Genomic DNA, 26,728 nt, shown 5'->3' on the forward strand with positions numbered 1-26,728 from the left:
CCCGCCGTGGGGAGAGGTTTTGCCGCCGGGAGGCTGCGGTGAGTGCGGCCCTCGGGCTGACTGCGGGGCAGGCGGAGACGGTACGCGGTTCCTTCGTAGTTGTCACCGCGTCCCGGGCTGGGGGGAGGAGGAGGGGGAACTGTTGTTGCGGGGAGGGAGGGGGGTTGCCCGGCGCTTCCCGCGGGCGGGCGCAGGGCTGCGCTACGTGTCCCCCCAGCGCGGGGAGGGGGAAGGTCCCGCCGCGCCCCTGTCCGAGGCGCAGCGCGGGAGCGGGCCATCCCTCGGCGACCCGCGGGAGGGTCCAAGCCCGAGCAGAGCAGCTTGGGCTCGGCCGCGGTTCTCCCCGGACCCTCCGGGCGGCCCCCTGCGGAGGTCTGTTGGGGCGAGGGAGCGGCGTGAGGAGCCCGCCGGCTCCGAGGGAAACCGCGCCAAACCGGGGGGGGGGGTTCGCGCGGGCTCGGGGGGTGACTCGGCGTTTCAGGAACAGGCCGACCTGAGGAGGGCTGGGGATCCGAGACACAGCTCTGAATGGAAACGGAATTTCCTGCTCAACCGCTTCACCCTGCGCAGGCTGCTCCTGCCTTGGTTTTGTTCCCGGTGCCAGGCACGCGCTGGGGTACATCCGCGCCCCTCTGCTTTCTGGGGGACGGAGCCGGTGCCACAGGTTGAGCGGTGTCAGACGGGGAACCGGGAGGAAGCAGAACAGGCGGTTCTGATCAGTGGGCATCCACCTCGGGGCTTTCGCTGCTTCCTTGCAGACAGTAAGTGTGTGCTCACTGACAGCCTTGGAAAAGTCCCTCTTCTGCCACTGGCAGAAAAGCTACAATGAATTTGAAAGCAGAAGTCACTGACCCTCTTCTTCCTAGGTCCCCTTTTGCTTAACTTGTACCTCTGAAATATCTTACTTAGCGTTTTGCCTTGTGACGGCAGCACTCTGCACAACTCAATTTTCCTCGTGTTTTCATTAAAAGCGTAGTGTAAATATTCTTTAAAAGCGCCAATAGTTGTTTACGATACTTTGCAGTAAAATCCCACTAAAATGAGCAAAATCAAAAACAGATTAACTAGTGCCTCTGTATCCACGCTCTGGAAATTGCACATAGTTATTGTTAGTGTAAAGTTCTGTGAAATCTTTTATGCAGTCAGCAAAGTTTGCATTTCTGTACTTAAGTAGTTGTTGAATTGTGTTTGTGGATGTAAATAGAGCAAGATATATTTTTTTCTCTTTGGTAATGTGGACGTTAGTTCTGTGTATTACGATGCGCTATGTGAGCACAAACACAATTTGATTAGAAATGAATAGTTATAGTGTATTTTGTTGTAGAGAAAAGACCTGAAGCTTTTTTCCTTCCTAGGTGGTGAAACAGGAAAGTAGGAGCTAGCATTACATGTAATTAACTGTTTAATTCTTATTTCCCACTTGTATATTGTATTCTATGCTGTTCTGCCTTGTGTTTTGAGACGAAGCTCAAGAATGAGGAGCCCCAGTTGGCCTTAGTATGCTCACATAAATTATACTCTGTTCCTAATATTTGCTGTGATTTTTCTAGGGCAACATTCATGTTCTCCATCTAACTTGAAGAGGTTGTGGAAGGACACAAACAAGTAAAAGGATTTGCTAAGAATTTGTCTCAAGGATTATAAAACTGTTGTTAGAAGTGAAGTAGAATGTTTTCAATGTGTGCTTTTGTTTTTCATTGAGCTTGTGTAGAAATAAAGTCCCTCAGAGCAGTTTCCGTAGTCTGCTGACCAAGCAAGACCTGTTAGTCTTGAGCAACACGAATTACAACCTATTTAGAGTATCACATAGCTGCCTGTGACAGATATTTATATAGATGTGCAGTTTCTCCTTCAATGATTAAGCCTCATATATCTAGTCATACTTTCAACTGTGTCTGTTTGCGAAGGAACATAGTAAAACCCTGTTGTTCTGTATTGGGCCGGATCTCCAGTGACCCGTTCTTCAGCAGTTCTGTAAGCCCAAGGATGAGGTGATGCAGCTTTTTCCTTTTGTGCTGTCCTTTGCTCTTTTTCATAGGTCTTTGCAGACTTTAAGGGACATATACTTTTTTTTCCATTTAATGTAATTAGTAGTTTATCTGTCTGCTGCTGTAAATAAAGCAAGCTATAAAGTAGGACTCAGCCGTTTAGAGAACTAATGAAGTCCAAAGGCTGTAGTTACATCTGACAGGCTCTGTTTTTGGTGTTTGTGTGATTTTTACATTGCTTTGACCTCTTTTTAGTTCCAGCAGCTGTAAATTCAAGACAATTATATATAGAAAACTTTTGATGAAAACTGAAGTTGTACACTTAGCTGGAAACATTGTGTGCTTCTCAGTTACGTGTCCTTGCTGATCCTAGAGCAGGCACAAAGCACGTTTGTGGTGCACAGTGCTTTGTTACACTGTGATGCCTAGGTTGGCTCGGATACTGGGAGCACTGAAGTATTTTTTGTGGGGTAAGGTGATGGTCTGAGTTTTTACCAGTGTTGTAACTTCCTCTTTGCATTGCTTGTATTTTCTTTTATAGTGTGAGGTTGAGAATGACTTAACTTTGACTTCATCAAACTTTATCTTGCTTCAGATGCTTTACTTAAAAAGACATTAGCACATTAAAAACATGTTTGAGGTGAATCTGAGTTTCTCAGTCATCTTGTACCTGATCACTGCTTAATTTTCCTTTCCATAGGAAGAAATTGCTGTTAGAAGTAGAAATTACTTCTCTTTTTGTTGCTTCATTCACTTAATAGAAACGCTAGTTGACTTTCTTCAAGAAAATGAAATGTTTGGATTTTAACTTGCATGCAGGCAACACTAAAATTATACCTGAAGAAACATATAAGGACTTATGTCTATTCCCAAATATCATTTTGGTTTTAATTATCCTTTGTACGGCTTCTTTTGTGTCACTGAGTGTTGCTACTCCACAGGTAGCCTAGCACGTTTGGTTCCGCACTGTTGCGGAGCCAGGTTGTTTCTAGGGCTCTGCTGCTTCATTGATGGTGTTAATATCCAAACAGGGAAGTACTCCTGCTTTGTGTACTGCAAAACACAGGTGAAAGTGGCAAGAGAGAATAGAAAATGGGAGTTTATAAAGGTATTAGGCAGTAAATAGTGTAGTAGAGAATACAAAAGGCTTTTATAAAGGTTTGTTTAAAGCCAAGGCTCTTCATAAGGTGAAGCCGCTTTTGATCGTATTCCAAAACAGCAGTGGTGGAATTGAAACCTTTTGATTTCTTGTATTCTAACTGCATAGCTGTGAAGTTAAAGGGAGAGGGGCTGCCATTTGTTTGCATCGTCAAATCCTAAAATACTAATTGATGATGAAGATGTTTTCCAGATGGAGCAATGCATTGGTTAAGAATAAAACCATTATTTTTCTCCAAACCAATGTGTGATCCATAACTTAGCATTTCTCTTAAAATATGTCCATGATAACTTTGAACTACAAGTTATTTATTAGCAGTCATTTGCCTTGCAGTCAGCAGTAATAAGTGAGATCTTCAGTGTCAGCTTATAAAATACATATTGTCACTTAGAAGGCTTTTTAGATATTACAGAAGTTTTACATTTCTTGATTGTTTCAGCTGCATCCTACCAGAAGCATAACTTGTACAGTGAGGTTCTCCTTTCAGCTAATGCATATATACACACACACATATGTATATATACATACATTGTTTTTAATATATATGTGTGTATATAAGAATTGAAAAAGTGGAGGAAAAAAAAAATAGAGATATATATAGTGATGGGTGACAGGAGCGAGGAAACAGGGTGTTCCAAGTTCAAGCCATCGCTGTGGTATACACAGATTGCTACGCAGCCTCATGCAGATCTTTTGACTTCTGCATCCACTTTCACATGGAATTGGTAAAATATTAACACATATAAGGAGAACTAGCATTAAATTGTCAATATTTGTACACCTCTTGTGTGCATCTAGTCATAACTTATTGGTGCAGCAAATATTTTTCAGACTGCTTTGTCATTAATTTTCCTTAGTTTAACGTTGACAGAAGGACAAAAAAAATTTCTTTTACGTTTCAGCCAAAATATTTCTACCAGGAAGCACTTGTAAGGGAGGCAGAGCTTTAGAAATGAAATAGAACGTAACGAAGTAGAATACTGTCTTGGATATAAGCGTGTAGTTGCTTTTAAATACAAGTCGTTGTCCTGAGCGTTTTATAAGGGAAGAAAAAAGGACGTGTGTATACTTACAGTCACTGTGTGTTAACCCCATACTTTCATTCTGAGAACAAGATCTCTTTAAAGCACCAGGGGCATTGGAAATCCAACAATTTACTCTTCAGAAATCTCAGAAAAACCGTACAGAAAACGGAGGTTGTGAATGTGCTGTTCCGCAGTTGGATGTCAATGACACAGAGTAGCTGCTGTGAAGACACGGTGTGGTTTACAAACAGCTCATTTCCTACTTCTAGGTTGGGACACATCTCGTTTTTTAGAGAACAGCCTGTTTTTTAAAATGATACGAAGATTGTTAGCAACTTGCAACAAAGCAAATAAAAATCCTTGTTTGTCATCTTCCCCACCAACAGAGAGCTGTTAATGATGCCGGTATCGTATAGATCCAGTAGCATTTCTTAATTAGAAGTCGGAGAACAAAAAGAAGAGGCAGCTTGATTTAACAGATACATTTCTACAATGGAAGTTCTGGATTTGGTCCTAGTACTTTGGGGCTTTGAGGGGTATTAAAAAAAAAAAAATCTCATGCCATTATGATTTTGCATGTTTGAATTACAATCTTTTCCAGGAAAGGGTTTTCTCTCCTGTGTTTATGCAGTGCCTAATGCCATGGGGCCGTGATCAGTTGGTCCTAGGAGAGCGATCTTTAAAAAATAGCTTTCGATTTCTTATTTAAATCCAAACGTAAATAGCAGATGATGTGTTTTATTTTAAAGGAAGGATTGTGTCTGTATGAAGCATACACTTGAAACATGAGACAGGACATTCTGTGGACGTAACGGGATTCTAATGTACTTTATAAGTGGTCCTGAATTACTGCAATCAGAGTATTTTCTTCCACTTCTGTAAATATCATCCATCATATTTGAAGTAACTTTACCAGCTTTATTTAGTTAATTAGACCACTAAGGCAGAATAGCTCTAATAATTCCCGTTTCTCTTTCCACATGCTACCTTTTAAGTAGGAAAACATGAGGCTGTGTAAACAATGGTGGAAGTAATTGTATGTGAAATGAACAGCAGAAGGGCAAGGAAACAAGCTGAGAAAATGGAGGAAATACTTTGTCCATAACAAACTACAATAATAAGTGTTAAAAAAAAGGTGTTACTTTTACATATATAAACAGTTAATATTTTTTAATGCCTTGGTGGGTGTTTGGTGGCAGTGCTAATGGCTGCTGTAATCACTTTGCTAGTGCTCGTTCACCGTATTACCTGCGTGGCTGCTGTTACTTTGGCGTATGACTTACAGAAAAGACTTCAACGCTGTCTCCTAGTTTCTCATAATAATGGATATTATTGTACTGTAGCTTGAGTCTCTTAAAGCAAGAACAGTCAGGGCAGCCAGGAGCTCAGCAGACTTTCTCAGACTGGTATACAGCTGTACCTCAGCTCTCATCCAAGGCAACATCTTATTAATCTTTGATTATTTTAGATAGCAGCTCCCAGCCAAATTATTTCCTTACTCCTTTTTTTTTTTTTTTTTTTGAAAGGCAGTAGTAGTGTAGCTGTCAGGGCAGTTCAAGTTGATGATGTACCTGAAATGCTTTTAAATTCACTTCTATCCAAACCTCACGAGAGGACGGATTGCCTCTGCCTGTGATACTGTTGTGTCTGGGTTTAGTTGGTTCTGTGGGTCTGGTTGTGCTCACAAAACACACTGCATGTCAAGTACTTTTTGAAACTTTGTACTTCAGCCGTGTGGGAGCATTCATTGCTCCCTGACTGTCATGAGTTACAGTCATGTCTTTGTTTGCTCTGTATGGGCTGAGCATTCGTTATGGAGGAACTGAGGCAATCGATAAGGATCATATTTCAATATGATGACATGAAAGCATGTATTTTATTGAGTAGCTTTATAGTGTTTTTAAAAGTACCTTTTACCTCTGAGTGTGCAGACAAGCCTGAAAAAGGAAGTTTGCTTAAAATGTGTTGTTCTATTGACTGATGATTCTCAGTTGTGTATTTCTGTATTGTCTGAATATTTATATACAAATATCTGTATGTGTGTTTCTCATAACTCAGATCTTGTAAGAATAGGTGAGAGGTGAGAGCTGCAGTAACTCTTCAGGTAGAATTCTCTTCTGTTCTTAGCAGGGGTGACTTATTTTTACTGTTTTCTACTGGCTATAGCGTAATATGGTGCCTTCTTTGAGCACAGCAACTTACTGCCAGTGTTTTATCTTCTGAGGCGGCAGCACCCGGTTGGTACAGCCAGGGCAAGCGTTAATGCTGTTTTCTTGGCCAGCTTTAGCAGTAATCAAATAATCTCATTGCCGGAGGCCCAGCTTTGTGGGAGCTCTTTCCTCTGTCTCCAGGCACTGAGACCACATCGTGCCGCTGTGTGTCTTGCGTGCACCCACACCATCTTTGATTGGGATGGAAGGATGAGGCATGAGTGCTTTGCGATACATTCAGACTAATTACTTGATGCCTTTCAGGAAAGTCAGATGCAGATGTCGCAGGCTGTTCAAGGTTCTGATCAGATTTAAGTATCCGTGGGAGCGCTGCTCGGGCTCTCTGCACATATCGGAGAAAAAGGTTCCTATGTTGTTGCATGCAGCTGTTCAAAGTCCTTATGGTTATGAGGTTTCCTTTATGCCTCGCCGAACATTCCTGTATGTTAGCCATGCTTATCATTAATGTGCACTATTTCTTGGTTTGTCTAGCCATTTACTGCATAGTTCTCGAACAAAACTTTTATTGCCTATCGGAAACAGTTCATGCCACTGTTTAGATGAACTAGCTGGTCATTTGGTATTTTAGGAAATGCATTAGGAAAATAAAATAAACTTATCAGACCATCTTTCATGTTTTTTATGTAGTTAAACATTTTTTTTTCTTTTTTGACCTAGAAATTATAGTTAAATTCTCTCACAGTTTAGTGGCTGACAGAAATTTGCAATGTGTTCCCAGCTCTTCACACAAAATGCCATTAAAGGAAAAATAGATATTTAATCTATTGGAAAATTCGCTAATTTGGAGGTTTATATTGTCTTCTTGTTGATTAAGCTTCAGCATTTAGTTTTGTGCGTAAGTGAGATAAACCTGTTTCTGTCATGAAACATCCTTGAATTCTTACACGGTTTGTAGCATGTCTTAAAGTGAAACCTGAAACTTTCAGGCTTACTGTAACAGGGAACAGTTCTCAAATGTCACCATGGAGCAAGAAAATTCATTTTATTAAACATCATTAATACTTCATGTAATTTAGCTTTCCAAGATAAGTCCTCAGGGTAAAAAAATGAATTAAGCACGTGCTTAAATTTAGCTGTTCTGTTAATCATCAAAATCAGCTGTCGCTTCCGCTGCAGACAAACATTAAGCAGTTAACTGTGATCGTATTCCTGGTCACTAACCTCTCTGTCACTGGAAAAAAATAATACAAATATTCAAAAGGTTAAAAAAATAATCTAGAAATAACTTCTTTTGCCCTCTTTTCCCCTCTGTTACTTAACAGTTTATGCACTGGACAAAATAAGTCCTTTGCATTAACCATTATTTCTACAAATTAACTTCATTTAGGTTCAGTCACTTTTTTTTTTTTCTGGGCTTGTTTTTATAAGCAAAAATAGTAACTATAATCTTCAGAGGAGCAGAAATTACTCTTCTGAATGAGATGTGGAAAAAGCTTGATTTACTTCCTAGGGCTAATTTCAGTATCAGTTGCTTTTGCTACCTTAGGATAATGTATGAGATACAAATATGGAAAAAACACGATCGTCACCAGTGCCACTGTGGCTTACGTGCCATCCTCTTATCATTCTAGCATTCCAAGAGCTCATATCTCCTCTCACTTGCTTCTTCCTGTAGTTTCAGCTTACGCACCAGTGAATCACAACTTGCTGCATGCGATTAAATGATCTTGTTCGTAATACAAATCAAATAATAAATGTCTGAACACTTTCCCTTTTCGAAAATTCATAGGAGCAAATACCTAAGGTTCTCCTTCTTGTTCAACTTCACTCAGATTTTGACATCTACTAGAGTTACATGTGGCCAAGTACATAATCTGTTAACTCTGTGTTTTGATTTCAATCTTTGTGAAATCATTCCAGAACAAATATCTTAATTGGTTTTGACCAACAGCAATGAGAAGACTTGAGTAGAATTTCACCATGGAAGCAAAATCCATAGTCATCGGTGTGGAGGGGATGACATGCGATTCCTGTGTTCAAACCATCGAACAGCACGTCGGGAAGATGAATGGAATCCATGACATCAAAGTAAGTGAAACTATCGCTGTTTCTTACAAAGCTTTGTTCTTACATGAGAAACCATTATAAAGTATGCACCAAGGGAGGAAAATATGTGGAAGGGGTATATTCTGGATGTTTCATGGGAAGCTGTTATTAGAAGTGCATTAGTGTATTTCTGGTATAAGAAAAAAACGGGTGCTTGCTTTACTGCAGTGGAAGCTAAGTTGTTATCTGTTACTCTTAAGTAGTTTTCCGCTACAGTGGTAGTTGACCCACCATGAAAAATAAAGCTGTTTTGTTATGGTTCATGAAATAAGAGTAGGAGCTAATCCAGGTGACAAAGAAAAGTCTTGCTAGCTCTTTCAGGCATTAGAAGCTCCTTTTCCTCTGTACTGTCCATGAGGAAATGAAAGAGCAGCAGGACTGTAGTCCTGAACTGTTAACAGAGCTACTTGGTTTGCCCTTAATCCAGACTTCCTTGATCTGACTTGACTTTAACTTTTTTTTTTTCCCTTAGCTCAGAGGAGATCTCAATATTTTGTTAGTATTTTCTCTATCATGAGCAAAATACTGGAGTGTAGAGTAGTCCGGTGGGCTGATTATTCCTACAAAATACATAATTTTGCCATCGTTTTAGTAAGGGGAACAATTTAAAAGCTGGCAGATTCCTGTCGGCTTTATGACCTAATTTGTGCTAGAAGGAACAATCCTAACAGCAGCAACAGAAATTTGTGAAGTTTTAATTATTTAGTGTTTATGTTTTGAAATCATGCTGTAACATTCTGTAGTGGTTGATTTTACTCTAAAGATAATATCTTCCTGGTTTCATTGAATTATAATTTCTATTTTAGTGGATATGTCTTACACAAACACTTTCCTTCCCAAAATAGGGTACCCTGTCTTAGTTCGGGGGGCTTGTGATCATTACCTGTAGCTGATTTTGGAGGGCTCACTGCACACCATCCTGTACAAAGGCAAATGATGCGCTAGTTGGTACGGTGTCCTTGTGCCTGAAGTAGGAGTTCATGTACGCACACGGAAATTTGGGTGAACAGCAGTACTATTTACAAGACACACAATTTTTCATCTTCCTTTGACTGTAATGGAGCTTTAACGTGATACGAGGCTGTGCTCTGACACCAGAACCTTGGGTCGCTGAACAGAGCCGTTCAGAAGTAGGGATAACCACTGTTAACGTCGGTGGCGTGGTGTGGTCGGGTAAATCAGTAGGTGTCTGCAAGCATGAGGTTAAATGAAGGCTAAAAGCAGCCTGTAAAATAATACCCACAAATAATCTGACTTCAGAATCCTCCCTTTTTCCCTTATCCTAGCAAAAGATTTAATCTAGTCAAACTTCCGTTTTTATTGTTTCAGTTAATTTCTGAGAATATACAGAGGACTTGAGATAGGAAAAGGAGGAGACATCCATACTTTAGCTGGGTTGAAGATAATGTGCATCCCATAGTGTCTTTTACATAAGGAATGAAACAGATTTTTTAAAGGACAGTATTAAGAGTTTTGTATTCAGGTTTTAAGGTAAATATCTTATCCCAAAGCTGAATATTATTTCTAAAACTACTCTTGGCAAGAAAATATATTACAAAAACTTGATCTGAGTAGAACAGGACTATAAGAAACTTTAAGAGGTCATATTTAGTAATTATCCTCATTACAGCATCATAACTTCAGTTTAGCCAGATCATTTGTTTCAGAACAATCTCTGAGAACAGTAAAACAGGGGTTTGTTTAGTGATTATGAATTAGGTCAGCAAGGGAGATGGGTGTCGGATGGCTGATTCAGACAAACAGAGCTGCATTCAGGTTATTTTGCCTCCAACTGCAATGAAACCAGTAAATGTCCATGTTGCTAATTCTGCTAAGGTCCATAATTGGGACAAAAATGAAGAAAGGTGGTTCTTAAAGTGATTTAGCTGGTCAAATTTAATCATGACTGTGGTCTTTAGGTTGTACCTTTGCCCAGAGGAAAGATAGAATTGAATGATAGTGTGTTGGGCCTCTGGCAGGCATCGGCCTTCCCTTTTGGAAACGACAATAATTGTGTTTGATATATCATCAGTTGGGAGGAAATTAGATTGAGGATGTTTGTACCATCCGATGTGAAAGGTTAGTACGAAATCAGGATGTCTCTGGATCACCAAAATGTACAGAGAGAGGAAAAACAGCTTCTTCTGATAATGTTTGTCATTTATCAAATTTCAAAACTGCATTTTTTTTCTGTGAAGTTTGATGCACTTTATTGCTCATAGCAAATTAACAGCCTGTGCCTAAGTTGCCTAGAAATACTGGACTCCTTTCCCTGCTACTTAAATTTGTGGGTTTTTTTGAAGAGTGTTTTCTTCCATCCGTGTAGCCGAAGGGTAATTACTACTAACTGCGGAATTATACACGTGATTAGAATTTTTTCTGTGGGCTATTTTGCTTTTGCAATTGAATTGGGTTAGTCATCATAATTCAAGAGAGTTTGACTCTGGAAGTTTCATTAAATGCATTGATGCTGTCTGGATGTCGTAGGTAAAAGTGTCCAGACAGACTTGTAAAGGATTCTGAAACTGGTGAGGAGGTGGGGGGCGGAGAAAAAAAAAAAAATCTATTCTTTCTAGCTGTGCTATTGCACAGATGAGCAGAAGTTACTCTATGGTGGCTATTGGTATGGCTTTACTCCTCAAGGTGAGTAGTGATGAATGAAATTATATTGGACAAGTTATTACTAATACATGCAAGTAAAAGCTATTTCTAGTCTCATGTAGGGTATTAGTTCTCATCTCTTTGTATTGCAGTTTGCTAAATTGTTCTGGTTTTGTTTTGTTTTGTTTTTTTTCCCTTGCCAAGGTATCTCTAGAGGATAAGAACGCAGTCATCATTTATGACTCAAAACTGCAGACTCCAGCAACACTGCAGGAAGCAATATATGACATGGGATTTGACGCCACGTTAGCCGATTCAAACCCACAACCTGTTTTACCTGACACTATTTTTCTTACAATTCCTACTCAGTCAACTCTAACATCTAAACAGATTTGTAGCACGCTCCTAAAGAACAAAGGTATTGTGGATGTTAAAATGTCCTCCGATCAGAAAACTGCAGTGGTGACTTTCATTTCTTCCATTATAAATGGCAAGCAGATTATCCAGATGGTCCCAGGAGTAGATTTAAATATCTCTGCACCAGAGGTAATGCCTGGAACTTGGGAAGATTCACGCTTGTCTCAAGCAAGTAGCGTTGTGCTGCGCCTAAAAGTAGAGGGCATGACCTGTCATTCCTGCACCAGTACCATTGAGGGGAAGATTGGCAAATTGCAAGGAATTCAGCGGATTAAAGGTAAAACCTTAGTGTATTTTTATGTAAATTGAAGTTGACTATGCTGTTCTCTGATAGCGTTGTGGAAGTATCTTGGGTTTAGACTAGATAGCTTAGTGTGACAGTTACTTGTTGTGGTACCAGGGGTTTAGGTACATGTTTAATTGGGATTAGAAGTGACGAAAGGGGCCCAGATTGTGATGAGGCTGCTGCTGTTCTATGTGTGACAGTATTCAGTGGTTGCTTTGTATTTTGGTAGGGAGCCTGGAGTAGCCATGTTCCATAATTTTATAGAACAGTTAGAGGAATCTCTAATACTAGATGTATTTTTTTTGTTTTGTAACTAATATTAGTTTATATCTTCTGTTCAAGTGAAAATTAATATTGGTATATATGTGATTGTATCTAAAAGGCTAGACAAAATTATTTATATGAATAGCTTTGGCACAAACGTATTGCCAGAGACCCCTGGTAAAAAGATAAATTTAGTAAGAAATGGTAATACCATTTGTGAGAGTTCTGGGGAAAGAACAAAAAACTGAGGAAAAAAGGAGCTGAAAACTGTTGTAGTACTAGACGAAAAATGGTTGAAGACCTAAAATGTTTGATATTTAACAAACCGATTCAATCTCGTTTCCATTGCAGTTAACATTTCTGAGCATTTAAAGCGTTCTTGGAAAGCTATAACAAGGTCTGTGGCTCCTAGGGCAATGTGCTTATTATGCTTAGGATGGTAATGCACACTTACTTTTATTGATTAATTTTCAGTGTCCCTGGACAATCAGGAAGCTGTTGTTGTCTACCAGCCTCATCTAATTACAGCAGAAGAAATAAAACATCAAATTGAAGCTGCGGGTTTCACAGCGTCTTTCAAAAAGCAACCTAGACCCCTCAAACTCGGCGCTATTGATGTGGAAAGGTTGAGGAATACTCAGAGCAAAGGCTCCGAGACAGCGCTGAAAGAAAACTCAAATGTGAATGATACAAAGACAGTTGTCTTCAGAATTGATGGCATGCACTGCAGGTCGTGTGTCATCAATATTCAAAGTACCATATCAGCACTCCCGTCAGTAACGAGTATAGTCGTTTCACTAGAAAAGAAATCTGCTATTGTAACCTACAACCCAAACTTAACTAGCGTAGACGTACTGAGAAAAGCCATAGAGGCCGTGTCTCCAGAGACATTTAAAGTCACCCTTCCCGACGAATATGAAAATATAGAACTTTTCCCCAGTCTGGCATCTCCAGTGAAGTCTCCTCATCCAGCTTTGAAGGATGCCAGCCAGCCACTTACTCAAGTAGTTGTGATAAATATTGAGGGAATGACTTGCAACTCTTGTGTGCAGTCCATTGAAGGAGTCATATCCCAAAAGGCTGGTGTGAAATCTGTTCGCGTGTCTCTCTCAAATCGTAATGGGACTATAGAATATGACCCTCTGCAAACATGTCCAGAAGACTTGCGATCCTCGATAGAGGATATGGGATTTGATGCATCTTTATCAGGTAATGACACATTAAACATTTAAATTTAAAAGGATTGCGCAGTGCTGCTTAGAATTTGGTCCCACCCTGGATGAAGTTTAGCAGCTGACATATGCTTTGTGCTTGCCACGAGAAGTTTTATATCTTCACTGTCAATGAGATAATTAAATGTACATCCACTTCCTTTAATACGTTGGATTAGTTGAAAATGATTGAGATCTCTGGAAATACAAAAATATCAGATAAATACTGATGTTTGAATGGTGCCCCCATTTGCTGCTGTGTAATATTCATGGCATGAACGTGGAATTGGAGCTTTGTGAGCTGTGAAGAATATTACAGATTGCTGCTGTTTCTTTAATAGCAAATTATCAAAGACTTGGCTCCTGCGGAGTAACTAGCAAAGGGATATTTAACTGGGCTCAGGCGTGACTGAGGAGTGACAAGAGTCTGAGGAGTGTGGACATCACTGAGGAAGTTAAAATGTGCTGTTGTGAGGTAACCCTGGTAGGCAGCTGAGCACCACTCAGCCGCTGACTCACTCCCCAGTGGTGGGATGGGGAAGAGAAGGGTAAAAGCAAAAACTTGGTTTAATGAGTAAAACAAAAGTTTTGCATGCAGGCAAAGAAAGGAATTAATTAATTCTTTCACATCGTCAGGCAGGTGTTTAGTCATCTGCAGTAAAGCAGGGTTTCATCATACGTAACCTTTACTTGAGAAGACAAACGCCGTCACTCTGAAGATCCCCCTTTCCTCCTCCTTCCCCCAGCTTCTGTTGCTGACCATGATGTCCTATGGTCTGGAACGTCCCTTTGGGCAGTTGGGGTCAGCTGTCCCAGCTGTGTCCCCTCCCAACTCCTTGTGCACCCCCAGCCTCCTCGCTGGTGGGGCAGCATGAGAATCAGAAAAGGCTGTTGATGCTGTGTAAGTACTGCTCAGCAATAACTAAAACATCGGTGTGTTCCCAACGCTGTTTGGTCACAGATCCAGAAGATAGCACCATATGAGCTACTATGAAGGAAGTTAACCCTGTCCCAGTCAAAAACTGTACAGATGCTTACTGTGATGACTGGTACGCTAAAAGCAAGAGCATAGTGGGAGCAGATGGCTAGATAGCAGCGTGCAGAAGGCTTATGGTGAGAATACAGGCAAATATTTATAGGAAGAGAGGCTTCCTGAGGGGGACAGGGAAGCTCCGTTTCATGATTCAGTAAGGTTAAATTTTGAGAAATGCAGTATGTGAGCTATTTAATGGCAATGATGCTCCATTTAATTCCTTCCATACTGCTCCTGCATAAACATAGCATCTCCTGAATTGCTGTTGTCTGCAGTTTGAGAGCCCTTCTCTAGGGTCAAAACCGCTGGCTTTGCTTACGAAATAGGCACTTGCTTACAAATTTAGCTTTGTGCCCCAGATAAAGTCAGTAAGACTGTGTGTAAAACTAAGGTTGCAATGCAGAGCTTTATGTTACAGCCTACAGAAGAGGACAAAGAATGTGCAACAGGACAAATACAATGAGCAGTGGCAAAGGGGAAAACAGTAACAAACCAGTCAGTAAGTCAGTCAGTGACCCAACCCTCTGTCTTGTTTTCTTTTGCTTTCTCCTAATTGACAGACAGATGGATGAATCTAATTGATGAGGCATGTACAATTACCTTTTTTTGATCTAATTTTACAGTAACATGTATTTATGGCTGGTGTAGTCCCAGCTCATACCTCGTTGCAATGGCTGTTCTAATGTCATGGTTTGCAATCTCCCTTTCAGCAAAGGCAGAACTACCTGTGACAGTAGCTCAGCCCTCGCCTGAAGTGCAGCTGGAATCTCACAAAACCGAGCTTCCCTCCAAAGTGTCACCAGCCCACCTTGCTAGACAAGAGCCAAAGACTATCTCCAAGTGCTATGTCCAAGTCACAGGAATGACGTGTGCTTCGTGTGTAGCCAACATTGAGAGAAATTTGAGAAGAGAAGATGGTAAGACATACGTCACTGTAATCTGTTCAATTTCTAAGCGTTTCTTTTAGAGAATCCACCTCACTTTCAAACAGCGTTTTTAATGGGTGGGTTCTCAAGAGAAGTACCATTGCTGGTGTGTTTCGCAGGTGAGAATGTAGTCTGCTCGCTGTTGGTTCATAGGGTGAAAACAACGTCATTCTTGCTGCTTTGTGGGTGTGTTGGCTGGAGGCTGCCTTCACAAAAGCAGAAGTTGCAGTGCTCCAAAGAGAGCATAGGGATCAAATACGGATCCTTTTGAAATTAAACCAGATCTTTCCTACTGGAGGGACCTGGCCAGGTCTGCAGCTTAAAAGGCAGAAACATATGTTGCGTGTATTAGGAAGGGAGCTGTTAGAGAGCGACAATATTAATATGGATTAAAGAGACGTGAGTTAATTTTAGCTCTGCAAGTCAGGACAACCATGTCTGTCTTATGTCAGTGTGATGATTATATTTGTAGGAATAAATGGTTGCATGAATATGATGTAACAAAGAGTCATTAGTGTAGACTGTGTTGAATTATTGTAATGAAGATGGATGTGTTCCAAGTTAACCTGGAATTTAATTTTTTTCATCCTAGAAAATGGATCAATCTAAATCCTTTTTGCTTAGTGTACAGTAGGATTGCACATTGTTAGATCTGCCCTTTCTCATGCATATTCTCTCTTTTAGAAATGGTAAATGCAGATCAGAAAAATATACAGAACTGTATTTTAGAAGAACCTTATTTTAAGTAAAAATACATAATCTTTTCATATAGCATAGATTGAATGTTTGTAATTAGACTTAAAAACCTGCAACTTAAGTGAAGTAATACTTTCATTTGTCACACCTATATACATAGGTGCTTTTGTTGCATTGTTGATGCATCTTCCAAAAATTACGGTGTTTTCTTTGTGTACCTACAATATGGTAACTTTCTCAATTTCATTAAATTGCTGTTGTGCCATCACATTACCGTAAATGCAGTGTTTTTCTTAAGCATGATCTGCCATTCACACATTTTGTCTTCTAGGAATACATTCCATACTTGTTGCCCTAATGGCAGGAAAGGCAGAAGTGAGGTATAATCCTGCTGTCATACACCCTTCGACTATCGCAGAGCTCATACGGGAACTGGGATTTGGAGCTACCGTGATGGAAAACTGTGGTGAAGGAGATGGAACTTTGGAACTTGTTGTAAGCTAGTAGTTAAAACCAACCACCCCTGTCTTAATTATTTTTATCTGTTGGATGTGCTTGTGTAAGCATCCACTTCCTAAAGTGTTAATCATATAATAGAGCTTCATTTACAAAAAATAGAGTATAAGACTGGATCATGTATGTATCACAAACTATATCTTGTCCTGCAGACTGTGCTGGCTCACTACTAAACTGAAGTAGGAGAAATATTCCTGTGGGTTTTTTGATTACTCTGCCTATTGCAGGAATTTCTTCTTTCCCCCCCCCGCCCCGTAGCTGAGTCTAGCTCAGTGTACCACAGCCCTGAGCTTGAAGAGCCAGCAGAGCGTTAGCAGAGCTTAATAACCTTGTCTCTATGCTATGCTTCCTCTGTAGTGCTCTCATCCTTAACTAGAGAGCTGCATCCCACTGCTTCAAACCCCAGAAATATGTAGTAAGTAATTCAGGATAGTCATAAGCACTTTTCCTAATTCTGAAGATGCATTTACTGAGTAACCTGTGGTTTTGATAACAGGAGGGAACCTTTATTTTACAGGTGAGAGGAATGACATGTGCTTCTTGTGTACATAAAATAGAATCCACGCTCATGAAGACTAATGGTGTTTTATACTGCTCAGTAGCCCTTGCAACCAACAAAGCACACATTAAATATGATCCTGAGATTATAGGTCCTCGAGATGTTATACAAGTGATACAGGTAAGTTTCGTGAAGGCACCAAGTCTCATAAAATATCCAGTGCCCTTTAAAGAATTACATATCCCAGAAACAGAAGGGAAGACTATTAAAGGTAAAAATCTGTTTACTTCCATCTGCTGTCTTCTTACTGCTGACTCAAAAGCAATGCTTTATGATGACTTTGATTTTAAACAGAAATACTAGGAAAGCCAGGCTGTGGTAGAGTTGAAGATTCCAACTGTAGCACATCAATAAGTACTGTAGCAGGAGAGAGGTGAAATAAGTTTTTTGGCTTTCTCCCTCAATTTTCTCTACTTCTGTGCTTCAGGAATAACAATTTTGGAAAGCCCCATTTTAGAATAGCATTTTAATGTTCTAGAAAGGTTGATTTCTATGAGATTGCTTTTTCTCTCTTTGCAAGGTAACTAAAAAATAGTAACGGTCATATCAGAAATGTTAGTAAAGTAAATCAAATGTAAGAATCAACTGTTCTCTTATTTATTTATTATTTTGGTGTTTTTTTTTTTTTTCCTTAGGATTTAGGTTTCACTACTTCGTTAGTAAAAAAAGATAGATCGGCTAGTCATCTAGATCACAAACAGGAAATAAGGCAGTAAGTATTCCTGAACATTTTTACATTCTATAAACATCTTTGATTCTTCTTTTTTAATAAATAGTGAAGTTTTTTAATTTTTTATTGTGACTATGCAGACTTGCTAGCTAAAATGTTATCAGCACTTGATGGAAAGTAAGTTTTCTTCTTTTTCTTCTTTTTTTCTTTAAATCTGAGGTGGAAAAGGTCTTTTGTTGTGAGTCTCGTTTTCTGTATTCCTGTCATGGGACTGATGATTTACATGATGGTAATGGACAGTCAGCTTTCAGATGCTCACGCACATCACAACATGAGCGATGAGGAAATGGAGGCCCTTCACTCCTCCATGGTCCTGGAATACCAGCTCCTACCAGGATTGTCTGTTATGAATTTTCTATCGTTTTTACTCTGTGTCCCTGTACAGGTAAGTGGGAATATGATAGCTCTTAGTTTGTTGAGCTAAACATTCAAAATGGAAAGTGATGAATAGATTAAATTTGAAAAGTGACTGTAATTATGCTGATTCAAAATCCTGTTGGGGTTGTTTTGTGCTTCTGTTGTTCCTGAAATAAGTGGTGCTAGGGACCGTTGCAAGCAGTGTAGAGGTGCTCCACAGCCAGGCAGCATCTGGGGCAGCCTGCCTAGCGGCACTGGTGAGCATGGGGAGGAGCTGTGGAGCTGCGTGGAGGTGAGGGGACCTGAGAGTTCTCTGTTAGAGCTCATAGCCCTCAGCTAGAGCTGGGGTTTTATTCAGGAAGAGGTGGAGAAGGCAAATAGCACAAACAAAATGAGCGTCTCCCTCTCCTCTGGAAATGCTGCTGCTGTGTGTTACAAATGTGTGTATAAAATACAACTGATGCTTTTATTGCAGATCTTTGGAGGCTGGCACTTCTATATACAGGCGTACAAAGCCCTGAAGCACAAAACTGCAAATATGGATGTGCTCATTGTTTTGGCAACCTCCATTGCCTTCGTCTACTCCTTTGTCATTCTTCTAGTTGCAATGGCTGAGAAAGCCAAAGTAAACCCTGTCACTTTCTTTGACACACCTCCCATGCTGTTTGTGTTCATCTCCTTGGGCCGGTGGCTGGAGCATGTTGCGAAGGTAAGGAGAATAAAACCCCATGATATCTACAAGCTGCCAGACGCTAGGAATCATTACGAATGTTGCATACCTTTAAAACAAAAAATCCAGTGAAGAAGCTTTGTTAGTTTCTTTTAACCTTCTTTGTTGTAAAATCATCTTCAATAACTAACTAGTAAAAATATGAAATGGCTGAATAGATATCTATTTGTAGAAACTATTTTCTTAATAGGGTAAATTGCAACATACACAGTTGTCATTTACCCAGCAATCTTTTTCAATAGCATAGTCAGAAAAATATGAAAATTATTATTCTAGGGTAAAACATCAGAAGCACTGGCAAGACTAATTTCATTACAAGCTACTGAAGCTACTATTGTTACCTTGGGCCCTGATAACGTGCTTTTAAGGTATCTTGCTTTGTCATTTGCTTTTTCTGTTGTTCCTTTTTTTGTTGTTAATATGCTTAATTCACAGATAAATGTTACCATTCTATAGAACTATGAAGCAAATAGCTTTAGTTTTGCTGGCTGATTTGCCAGATATAAATGTTAAAATACAGAAAAATTAACGCTGCTCTGATTTGTTTTATTGGACTCTTGCTAATTTATGCTGTGATAAGAAAATTAGTGGATTTTCCCAACTGGAAAGTAAATAGAATTATGATAAAATAATTGTAGTGCTCTTTTAAAATAGCCTTTCTTGTGACCATTTTTATATATGTTAATGTCAACCAATGGGCTTATGCTTTGTGTATAGTGACAACTCCTTTTGCCTGGGTAACTCCAGTTAATAATCCCTTATTAAAAACCCTGTACATCATTCTAGTGAAGAGCAGGTTGATGTCGAACTGGTTCAACGAGGTGACATTGTCAAAGTGATCCCAGGAGGCAAATTCCCAGTGGATGGTCGTGTTATTGAAGGACACTCTATGGTAGACGAATCTCTTATCACAGGTAAGCATTTGCTTTTTGCAAGTGTAAAAATGTTTTTCTTTTCCTTTAAACAAGTCTGAAGGAGGGAAGTTGAAGCTGCTCTTCTCACTCTTCTAGTTACACGCTAGGAGCTGGTAGCTGTTATTATATTGGTGAAAAATATACATCAGTATCTGTTGTTGGTATTTCCTTAGGTGAAGCGATGCCCGTGACTAAAAAACCTGGCAATACAGTTATTGCAGGTTCTATTAATCAGAATGGATCACTGCTGATTTCAGCCACCCATGTCGGAGCTGATACCACTCTTTCCCAGATTGTTAAACTGGTGGAGGAGGCCCAGACCTCAAAGGTAGAGTATTATAAAATTAAGCATTTGGGTTTTGTCTTACTGTTTAGGCGTCAACATATCAAATTATTTGAAGAGTGGTTAAAATTGTTTAGATTTGAATTGCAGTTGCATAATGAAGTATCTTGCTGAATAAGGACTTTAATACGGTCTAGTGTTCCAAGTCTTATCATCTTATTAAGCAAATATGTAATTGTAAAGTGTGGTATGCCAAGTGTGCAGCAGACGGAAGCTGTGATGATACCTATGTCTGAAGGTATAGAAGAGCGTGAGGATGATGTTGCTGGAGCTGACGTGTTTCTCCTTCCTAGGCTCCTATCCAGCAATTTGCAGACAAACTTAGTGGCTACTTCGTTCCTTCTATTGTGGCTGTCTCTGTGGTTACCCTGTTTGCCTGGATTATAATTGGATTTGTGGATTTTGAAATAGTAGAAAAATACTTTCTGGTAAGTAAGTCTCCTTAGGCACCTTCTGAAATACTTAAAAAATAGTTAGCCTACAAGTCTATTAGACTGCAGTGGTTCCCTTTATGAATTATCCTTGCAGGTAGTTGCTGACTATAGATTTTGTTGTTGTTATATTTTTCATGTTATATATTTTTTTACACTGTATCACTCCTACATCACTCCTATTTATACTGAAAGTTATTGTTTAAAAAGTTAGTTTAAAAAAAAAAGTAAACACTGAACATCAAAATTTCCCTATTTCCATTACTTCTCTGTGGGGAAAAAAGTCCCTTATGTCACAAGCCCCAGTTCTGCATCTACTTCTGTTAGTGTAGCTCTGTGTAAATTCATCTCTGAAATCAGTGGAATTTGTCTTCATTACAGATACCAGAGGAGGATCAGGATCCTAACTTGTACCTTAGGGTTGCTTAGATCACAGGTTTCTTGGTTCAGGACTACTTCTGATTAGAATTCATTAGTTTCCAGGAAAGCAATCTTCATATCCTCTTTCTTTGTTATTGTATGTATTGTTGATAGAGTATCTTTTATTACATGACAGCATAAAAGAGTTAGCATAGCATGTGGTACCTTATTTAGGAAAATATCCTATAAATAAAACGGGTCATGGCTATATGCAATCTAGAACAGAACTTAATCATTAGTTTAGTCGTTAATCTTAGGTTTTGCATAATTTACCTGTGCTTTACTTTTAATATTAAATACTTTAGCTTACATATTTGCAGATATTTTAATAAAAAAGTCAATGTGTAATTGAATGCATCGCTTCTATTGTTCAATTTCTTCTATTACTAAAATAAACTTCTCTCACTAGGGTTACAATAAGAGCATTTCTGCAGCCGAGGTGATAATCCGCTTTGCTTTCCAAGCCTCTATCACGGTCCTGTGTATTGCATGCCCCTGTTCTCTGGGATTAGCCACCCCGACAGCTGTGATGGTTGGTACTGGAGTAGGAGCTCAGAACGGCATCCTGATCAAAGGAGGAGAGCCGTTAGAGATGGCACACAAGGTAAGATGGCACTTAAGGTAAAAACCATAAGGTGGGTTATTGTTACAAGAATTTTGAAGGCTGGTATCACTGACATTTTGCAATTCCTGCCTGAGCAGATCATTGCACGTACACCAGTACGTATTAGTAAGTGATGTACGATCAGTACCTATTGCTAAGTTTGATTAAATTGGGTGGTTTTCTGAGGAAGCTATACATTGTTCATTGAATGAAATCTTCCTGTTTTGCTGCAGGTAAAGGTGGTCGTATTTGACAAAACAGGTACTATTACCCATGGGACTCCAGAAGTGATGCAGGTGAAGTTTCTAGTGGAGGGTAACCAACTGCCACGTAATAAACTGCTGGCGATAGTGGGGACTGCAGAGAGTAATAGTGAGCATCCTCTTGGAGTAGCAATAACAAAATACTGCAAAAAGGTAAGTTATTTGTACAGGAAAAGAGTAGTTTGTGTTATAGAAGAACTTCTCTTGCAGTTCTTAATGTGTATGAATAGTCTTTAGAAAGTAATTGGTGTATTTAATTGGGAAAGCTGAAAATTGTGGAGCCACATAAATCACGTGCTACCATATTAGATGCACTGGATACTCAAACCTATGTTTTGATGGTTGATTGAATGTTCCTTTGCTCCTGTTAGAGTTTGGCTGCACTTTATTTTGTGCTGTTTGTAAATGCAGCATGCTTCTTTTTTTATATTATTTTTTCTTTTCTTTTCTTTTTTAGGAGCTGGACTCAGAAACCCTCGGGACATGTACAGATTTTCAAGTAGTTCCAGGCTGTGGCATTAGTTGTAAAGTCACCAATGTTGAAGCACTACTGTACAGGAAAAATAAAATGGTTGAAGAAAACAATATTAAAAACGTGACACTTGTGAAAATTGAGGAAAATGCAGACAAATCAGTGCAGCCTGCTTTGATTATTGATGCTGAACTACCAAGTAAGCTAACTCTGGTTTATAGAATAAAATGGATAATTTTTGCTCTTTTGTCTTTAGGATCCTTAAGAATGAGATTGCTTTCTTTTCTGCCCTGAAGAACTGGGCTCGCATCAAGGCACATGTGAAATAGTTGATCATTGTTTCATTTCATGCTCACATGTCACGTTATTCTTTTGATTAAGTACAATTTGAAGTTATGTGTTGAATATGGGGCTGGAAAATCATATAGGAATTGTCTTTCAGCTCTCTCTGTTTTTACTTCGCTTCATGCCAAGTTACCATTTGCTAGCCAAAATCATCTATATTTGCACAAGTCTGGTTTTCAATCAAGAACAGATCACTTTTAGATCTTTCAGCTATATTGGGCTGTTACACATAAATTATAACCACTGAGATTTGGTCCTTTGACCTGTGATTCTTGGTCCGCTGATGCGGTAACTACGCATTACTGAGGAAATGTTAGTGTCTTTCTTGTCAAGAACACGTGAAAAGATTGGTAGGGCAGAAAGTCTGAGAAAGACTTTGGATTTTCTGTCACGATATTTCAGTGCATGCTGGGAGAACCTGGATAGGATTAGCTGGAGGGAAGCTTCCTGGTTATCCATGTGATGATAGAATTGTATTTTCTTCCTTCAGCTACTATGACTTCTCAAAAATACTCTGTTCTCATTGGGAACCGGGAATGGATGAATAGAAATGGCCTCCTTGTTAAAAATGAAGTTGATAAAGCCATGGTGGAACACGAGCGGAGAGGTCGCACAGCAGTTCTAGCAGCTGTTGATGGTAAGTTCAGTGCTGACTTTTTGTATTCAGAAGTTGATTTGTCACTATTTAAACAGAAAGTAAAAAGTAGTAATGTCAAAGACCTCTTCCTGCCTTTTTTACTTGACAGGAGAGCAGGACATAATGCAAAGACTTCAAAGAGTGCAAAGGGGAAGAAAGGAGAAAGAAGGAACTTTGTTGCTGGACAGACCATGCTTTATATTGCCTTAAACGCTGCTGCCCAGATATCTGTTCTCATTCTGCTTTTTACCGTCAATATTACTATTTCAGCAATTGGTCTTACTGGGGAAAAAGTTACGGGTTTTTTTCCTAAACCAGTAAAGATTTTATTATAAATACATTCTTTCTGTTATTTTAGGAGTGCTTTCTGGCTTGATCGTTATTGCTGATACTGTGAAACCAGAAGCTGAGCTGGCAGTTTACACTTTGAAGAGTATGGGGTTAGAAGTTGTCCTAATGACTGGTGACAACAGCAAAACGGCAAGGTCTATCGCCTCGCAGGTAAGCTGTCACACGTGGGTTTGGGTTTGAAGCCTGCTACAGCCCACATGCAGGAAGTGGGTTACGTCATGTTGATACTGCTTGTGGCTGGCATAGAACTGGTCTACTGTGAAAAATTGTCATGTAAACAAATGTAGAATAAGGGGGAAACTAAAGAAGTCGTCTTTTTCAATGGAAACAGCATCAACTTTGGATTCAGAGCTATTTTCGTATCAGATGGGTTTGGTCTTTAGCTCTTGAGTGATAACGTAGATTTCAACCTTTCTAGTCACATTATTAGAGGCAGAAGTTTTGACACCTAGTAGAAAAAGCTGCAAGACAGTTTTGTACTTTCTCTCTCTTCAGGTTGGCATCACCAAAGTGTTTGCAGAGGTTCTTCCCTCCCACAAAGTAGCCAAAGTGAAACAATTACAAGACGAAGGAAAACGGGTGGCCATGGTTGGAGATGGTATCAACGACTCCCCAGCTCTTGCCATGGCCAATGTGGGAATCGCTATTGGCACGGGTACCGATGTAGCCATTGAGGCAGCTGATGTGGTTCTAATTAAGGTAAGAAGTAAGAGAACTTCATTAAAATGATGTGATAAGAGGAGTTAGGAGGCCCAGGATGCCTTGAATGGTTCAGACCACTGATGATATTCAGCCTTCATAGGCCAGGAGAACTCTAGCAGAGAAGAGGTTGTCTTTGTCGTGTTTGTTTAGTGTAGTGGTAATTATCCTATGAACGAAATGTCTCAATTTTCTGAGTACTACAGTTTTTGGGGTAATTGAAGTTGGAGAGTGGGCAAAGGAGGAAAAAGTGACCTGGTCTTTGGCAAACATAAATTATATTTCAGTAACATGCTACAGTACCAAGGTTGTAGCTGCTTGTTTTCACTTATCAGCAACACCTTGGCAGAAGTGGTGGTCAGAGCCTAGAGCTGTACTGTATGGTGCTGTATACATTATTTGGATCACGATGCCATCAGGAATATGATTGACACTGATTGTATGGGCTCTATGCAGACAAACTAGAGCAGCCTACAGAATACTTACTACGTGTAGTCTGTTACATCCAGTGTGTGGTAGTTAGCTTTAAAGTAGGAGCATGATGACACTAGGTGTATGCTTTTTTTTTTTCTCCCTTTGACCTCTCCAATAAACATACTAACTTGCAGGATGACTTGATGGATGTGGTAGCAAGTATAGATTTATCGAGGAAAACTGTGAAAAGGATCCGGATCAACTTTGTCTTTGCTCTGATTTACAATCTCATTGGAGTTCCTATAGCTGCTGGTACGTGAATGTTTCCCTGCAGAAATAAGATTGTGCTTAGTGAGTAAAGATTGCAGTGATTTACTCTTGTGTGGAAGAGTAACCATTTTCTTTATTTCTGGCTGTCAGTAAGTGTGGAGTTCTCTGCCTGGGGTCGTTGCAGTGGTATGTTTGTGAGCTGTCCTGCTCCCACATTATGGCTATTATGGATATGCTCAGCACATGGAAATAACTTTTTAAGATAAACAGTTTACTGAATTAGGCTGATGCTGTGAACATCAGCCTTTACTGCAAGGCATACCTACCTCGGAATTTCAGACTGCGGAAGTGACGCATCCAGCTGTATTCAGCTGTAGATTCTAGCTGAGCTAGCACCCAAATATTCATATATTAAATATTTGTCATTTAATGCTAAACTAAAATCCTCTTTATTAACATATTGAATTACAACTAAAATTAGACAGTCTGTGTGGAATTGTATGTGTTAGTTTATAAATAACACTATGCTCCTGCTCCAGGCTTACTGCTCTTTTCTTTTTCTAGGTGTCTTCCTGCCCATTGGTTTGGTTTTGCAGCCCTGGATGGGATCTGCAGCAATGGCTGCCTCCTCTGTTTCTGTTGTGCTTTCTTCTTTGCTCTTAAAGATGTGAGTATGAACAACTTTGTGGTTTGTAATTTGGATTTGAAGCTCAGGTCTCTTGCTTTGTGTGGCAGAAAATAAATGTGGGACTACAACAGACTTCATAGCTTTTTGAAGAACAGTTCAGGCAGTAATGTTTAAAAACGTCATTTCTAATACGAAGAGAAATGTACAAATGGGAAGTGTGTTTGGAATGGAAAATGCCTTGGTGGCCTTTGTATATTTTTTGTGAGATACTTTGTCAGGACATGCTAGTTTCTGAGACAGTGTAGCTGTAACCACCACACCAGTGCAGTCAGGGTTGTTGTCAGGGTTACAGTGCAGTCAGGGTTGTTGCAATAAGTAAACCAAGCTGCTGCATTTGTCACTGCGTTATTGTTCCTTACTCCGCAGTTAAGAGTAGTGTAGCACTGTGGTGGGAAAGGTATCTTTTGCTATTTAGTTAACGCATGAGCGGTTTCAGAAGAAGGAGAGTAGAAGAGTTGGTAAGTGATAGCTACAGTGGGCCACTCTCAGTAGATACGTTTTGCTGATAGGTTTTGCAGATGCTCAGCACCACTGAAGCAGTTAAATACTGAGTGATGCGTGTCAGCTTTAACTGTTCAGGGTCTTGGCCAAAAAGCACTGAATTAGCTTCTGCTTATATAGTAGCCTTGCAAAATCTGAAATTTTAATTGCTGTATCATCACTCAAATTGTAAATGTCTCTGACCATAGCACGTAGGCTAGCTTCTTTCCACGTATTAGTGTGCTTTACCTCAACTTGAGATGTCTTGTCATCTGTTGGTTTTTCCTTCCTTAGGTACCAGAAACCAAGTTCGGAGAAACTCGAGTTCCGAGCCCGCGGCCAAATGAGGCACAAGAGCCCATCGGAAATCAGTGTCCACATCGGAATTGATGAGACTGGGACAAGCTCTCCTAAGCTGGGCTTAATGGATCGAATCATCAATTACAGTAGAGCCTCTATAAATTCTCTCTTTTCAGACAAGCGTTCAGTGAACAGCGTAGTTCTTAATGAACCAGATAAGCATTCTCTTTTGCTGAGAGATTTTGGAAAAGATGATGACACAGCATTATGAAAGACTCACCCCTCCACTCTCACCCCTGCTAAACAAACAAACAAACAAAAA

The 26,728-nt window shown here is 39.7% G+C and overlaps 1 protein-coding gene across 6 annotated transcripts; it reads left to right on the forward strand.

Moving 5' to 3' along the window:
* ATP7A (ATPase copper transporting alpha) lies at nucleotides 1-26,728 on the forward strand. Of its 6 annotated transcripts, none has more exons than XM_086756600.1 (23): nucleotides 8-38; nucleotides 8,264-8,431; nucleotides 11,255-11,744; nucleotides 12,492-13,226; nucleotides 14,972-15,178; nucleotides 16,215-16,378; nucleotides 16,917-17,078; nucleotides 17,594-17,670; nucleotides 17,848-18,073; nucleotides 18,521-18,754; nucleotides 19,052-19,143; nucleotides 19,562-19,689; nucleotides 19,863-20,017; nucleotides 20,326-20,460; nucleotides 21,293-21,487; nucleotides 21,721-21,903; nucleotides 22,208-22,421; nucleotides 23,058-23,204; nucleotides 23,563-23,705; nucleotides 24,051-24,254; nucleotides 24,863-24,980; nucleotides 25,503-25,605; nucleotides 26,401-26,728. In XM_086756600.1, the coding sequence occupies exons 2-23, from the start codon at nucleotides 8,324-8,326 to the stop codon at nucleotides 26,675-26,677; spliced, it is 4,497 nt and encodes a 1,498-aa protein (XP_086612726.1). In that variant the 5' UTR covers nucleotides 8-38; nucleotides 8,264-8,323; the 3' UTR covers nucleotides 26,678-26,728. The 6 variants fall into 6 exon arrangements, with proteins under 6 accessions (XP_086612730.1, XP_086612726.1, XP_086612729.1 ...); XM_086756603.1 differs by having other exon boundaries at nucleotides 13-38; nucleotides 8,295-8,431; XM_086756601.1 differs by lacking the exon at nucleotides 8-38 and adding an exon at nucleotides 41-80 and having other exon boundaries at nucleotides 8,295-8,431.

The sequence above is a fragment of the Chlamydotis macqueenii genome, chromosome 11, assembly GCF_036417535.1.
Source record: "Chlamydotis macqueenii isolate bChlMac1 chromosome 11, bChlMac1.mat, whole genome shotgun sequence".
In the NCBI taxonomy this organism is placed as follows: Eukaryota; Metazoa; Chordata; class Aves; order Otidiformes; family Otididae; genus Chlamydotis; species Chlamydotis macqueenii.

Bases quoted from the DNA above. Each gene is read 5' to 3' on its own strand.
- ATP7A (XM_086756600.1), top strand. From the start codon at position 8,324: ATGGAAGCAAAATCCATAGTCATCGGTGTGGAGGGGATGACATGCGAT. The intron at 16,379-16,916 runs GTAAGCTAGTAG...TTTATTTTACAG, and splicing joins ATGGAACTTTGGAACTTGTT to GTGAGAGGAATGACATGTGC. The intron at 24,255-24,862 runs GTAAGAAGTAAG...ACTAACTTGCAG, and splicing joins CTGATGTGGTTCTAATTAAG to GATGACTTGATGGATGTGGT.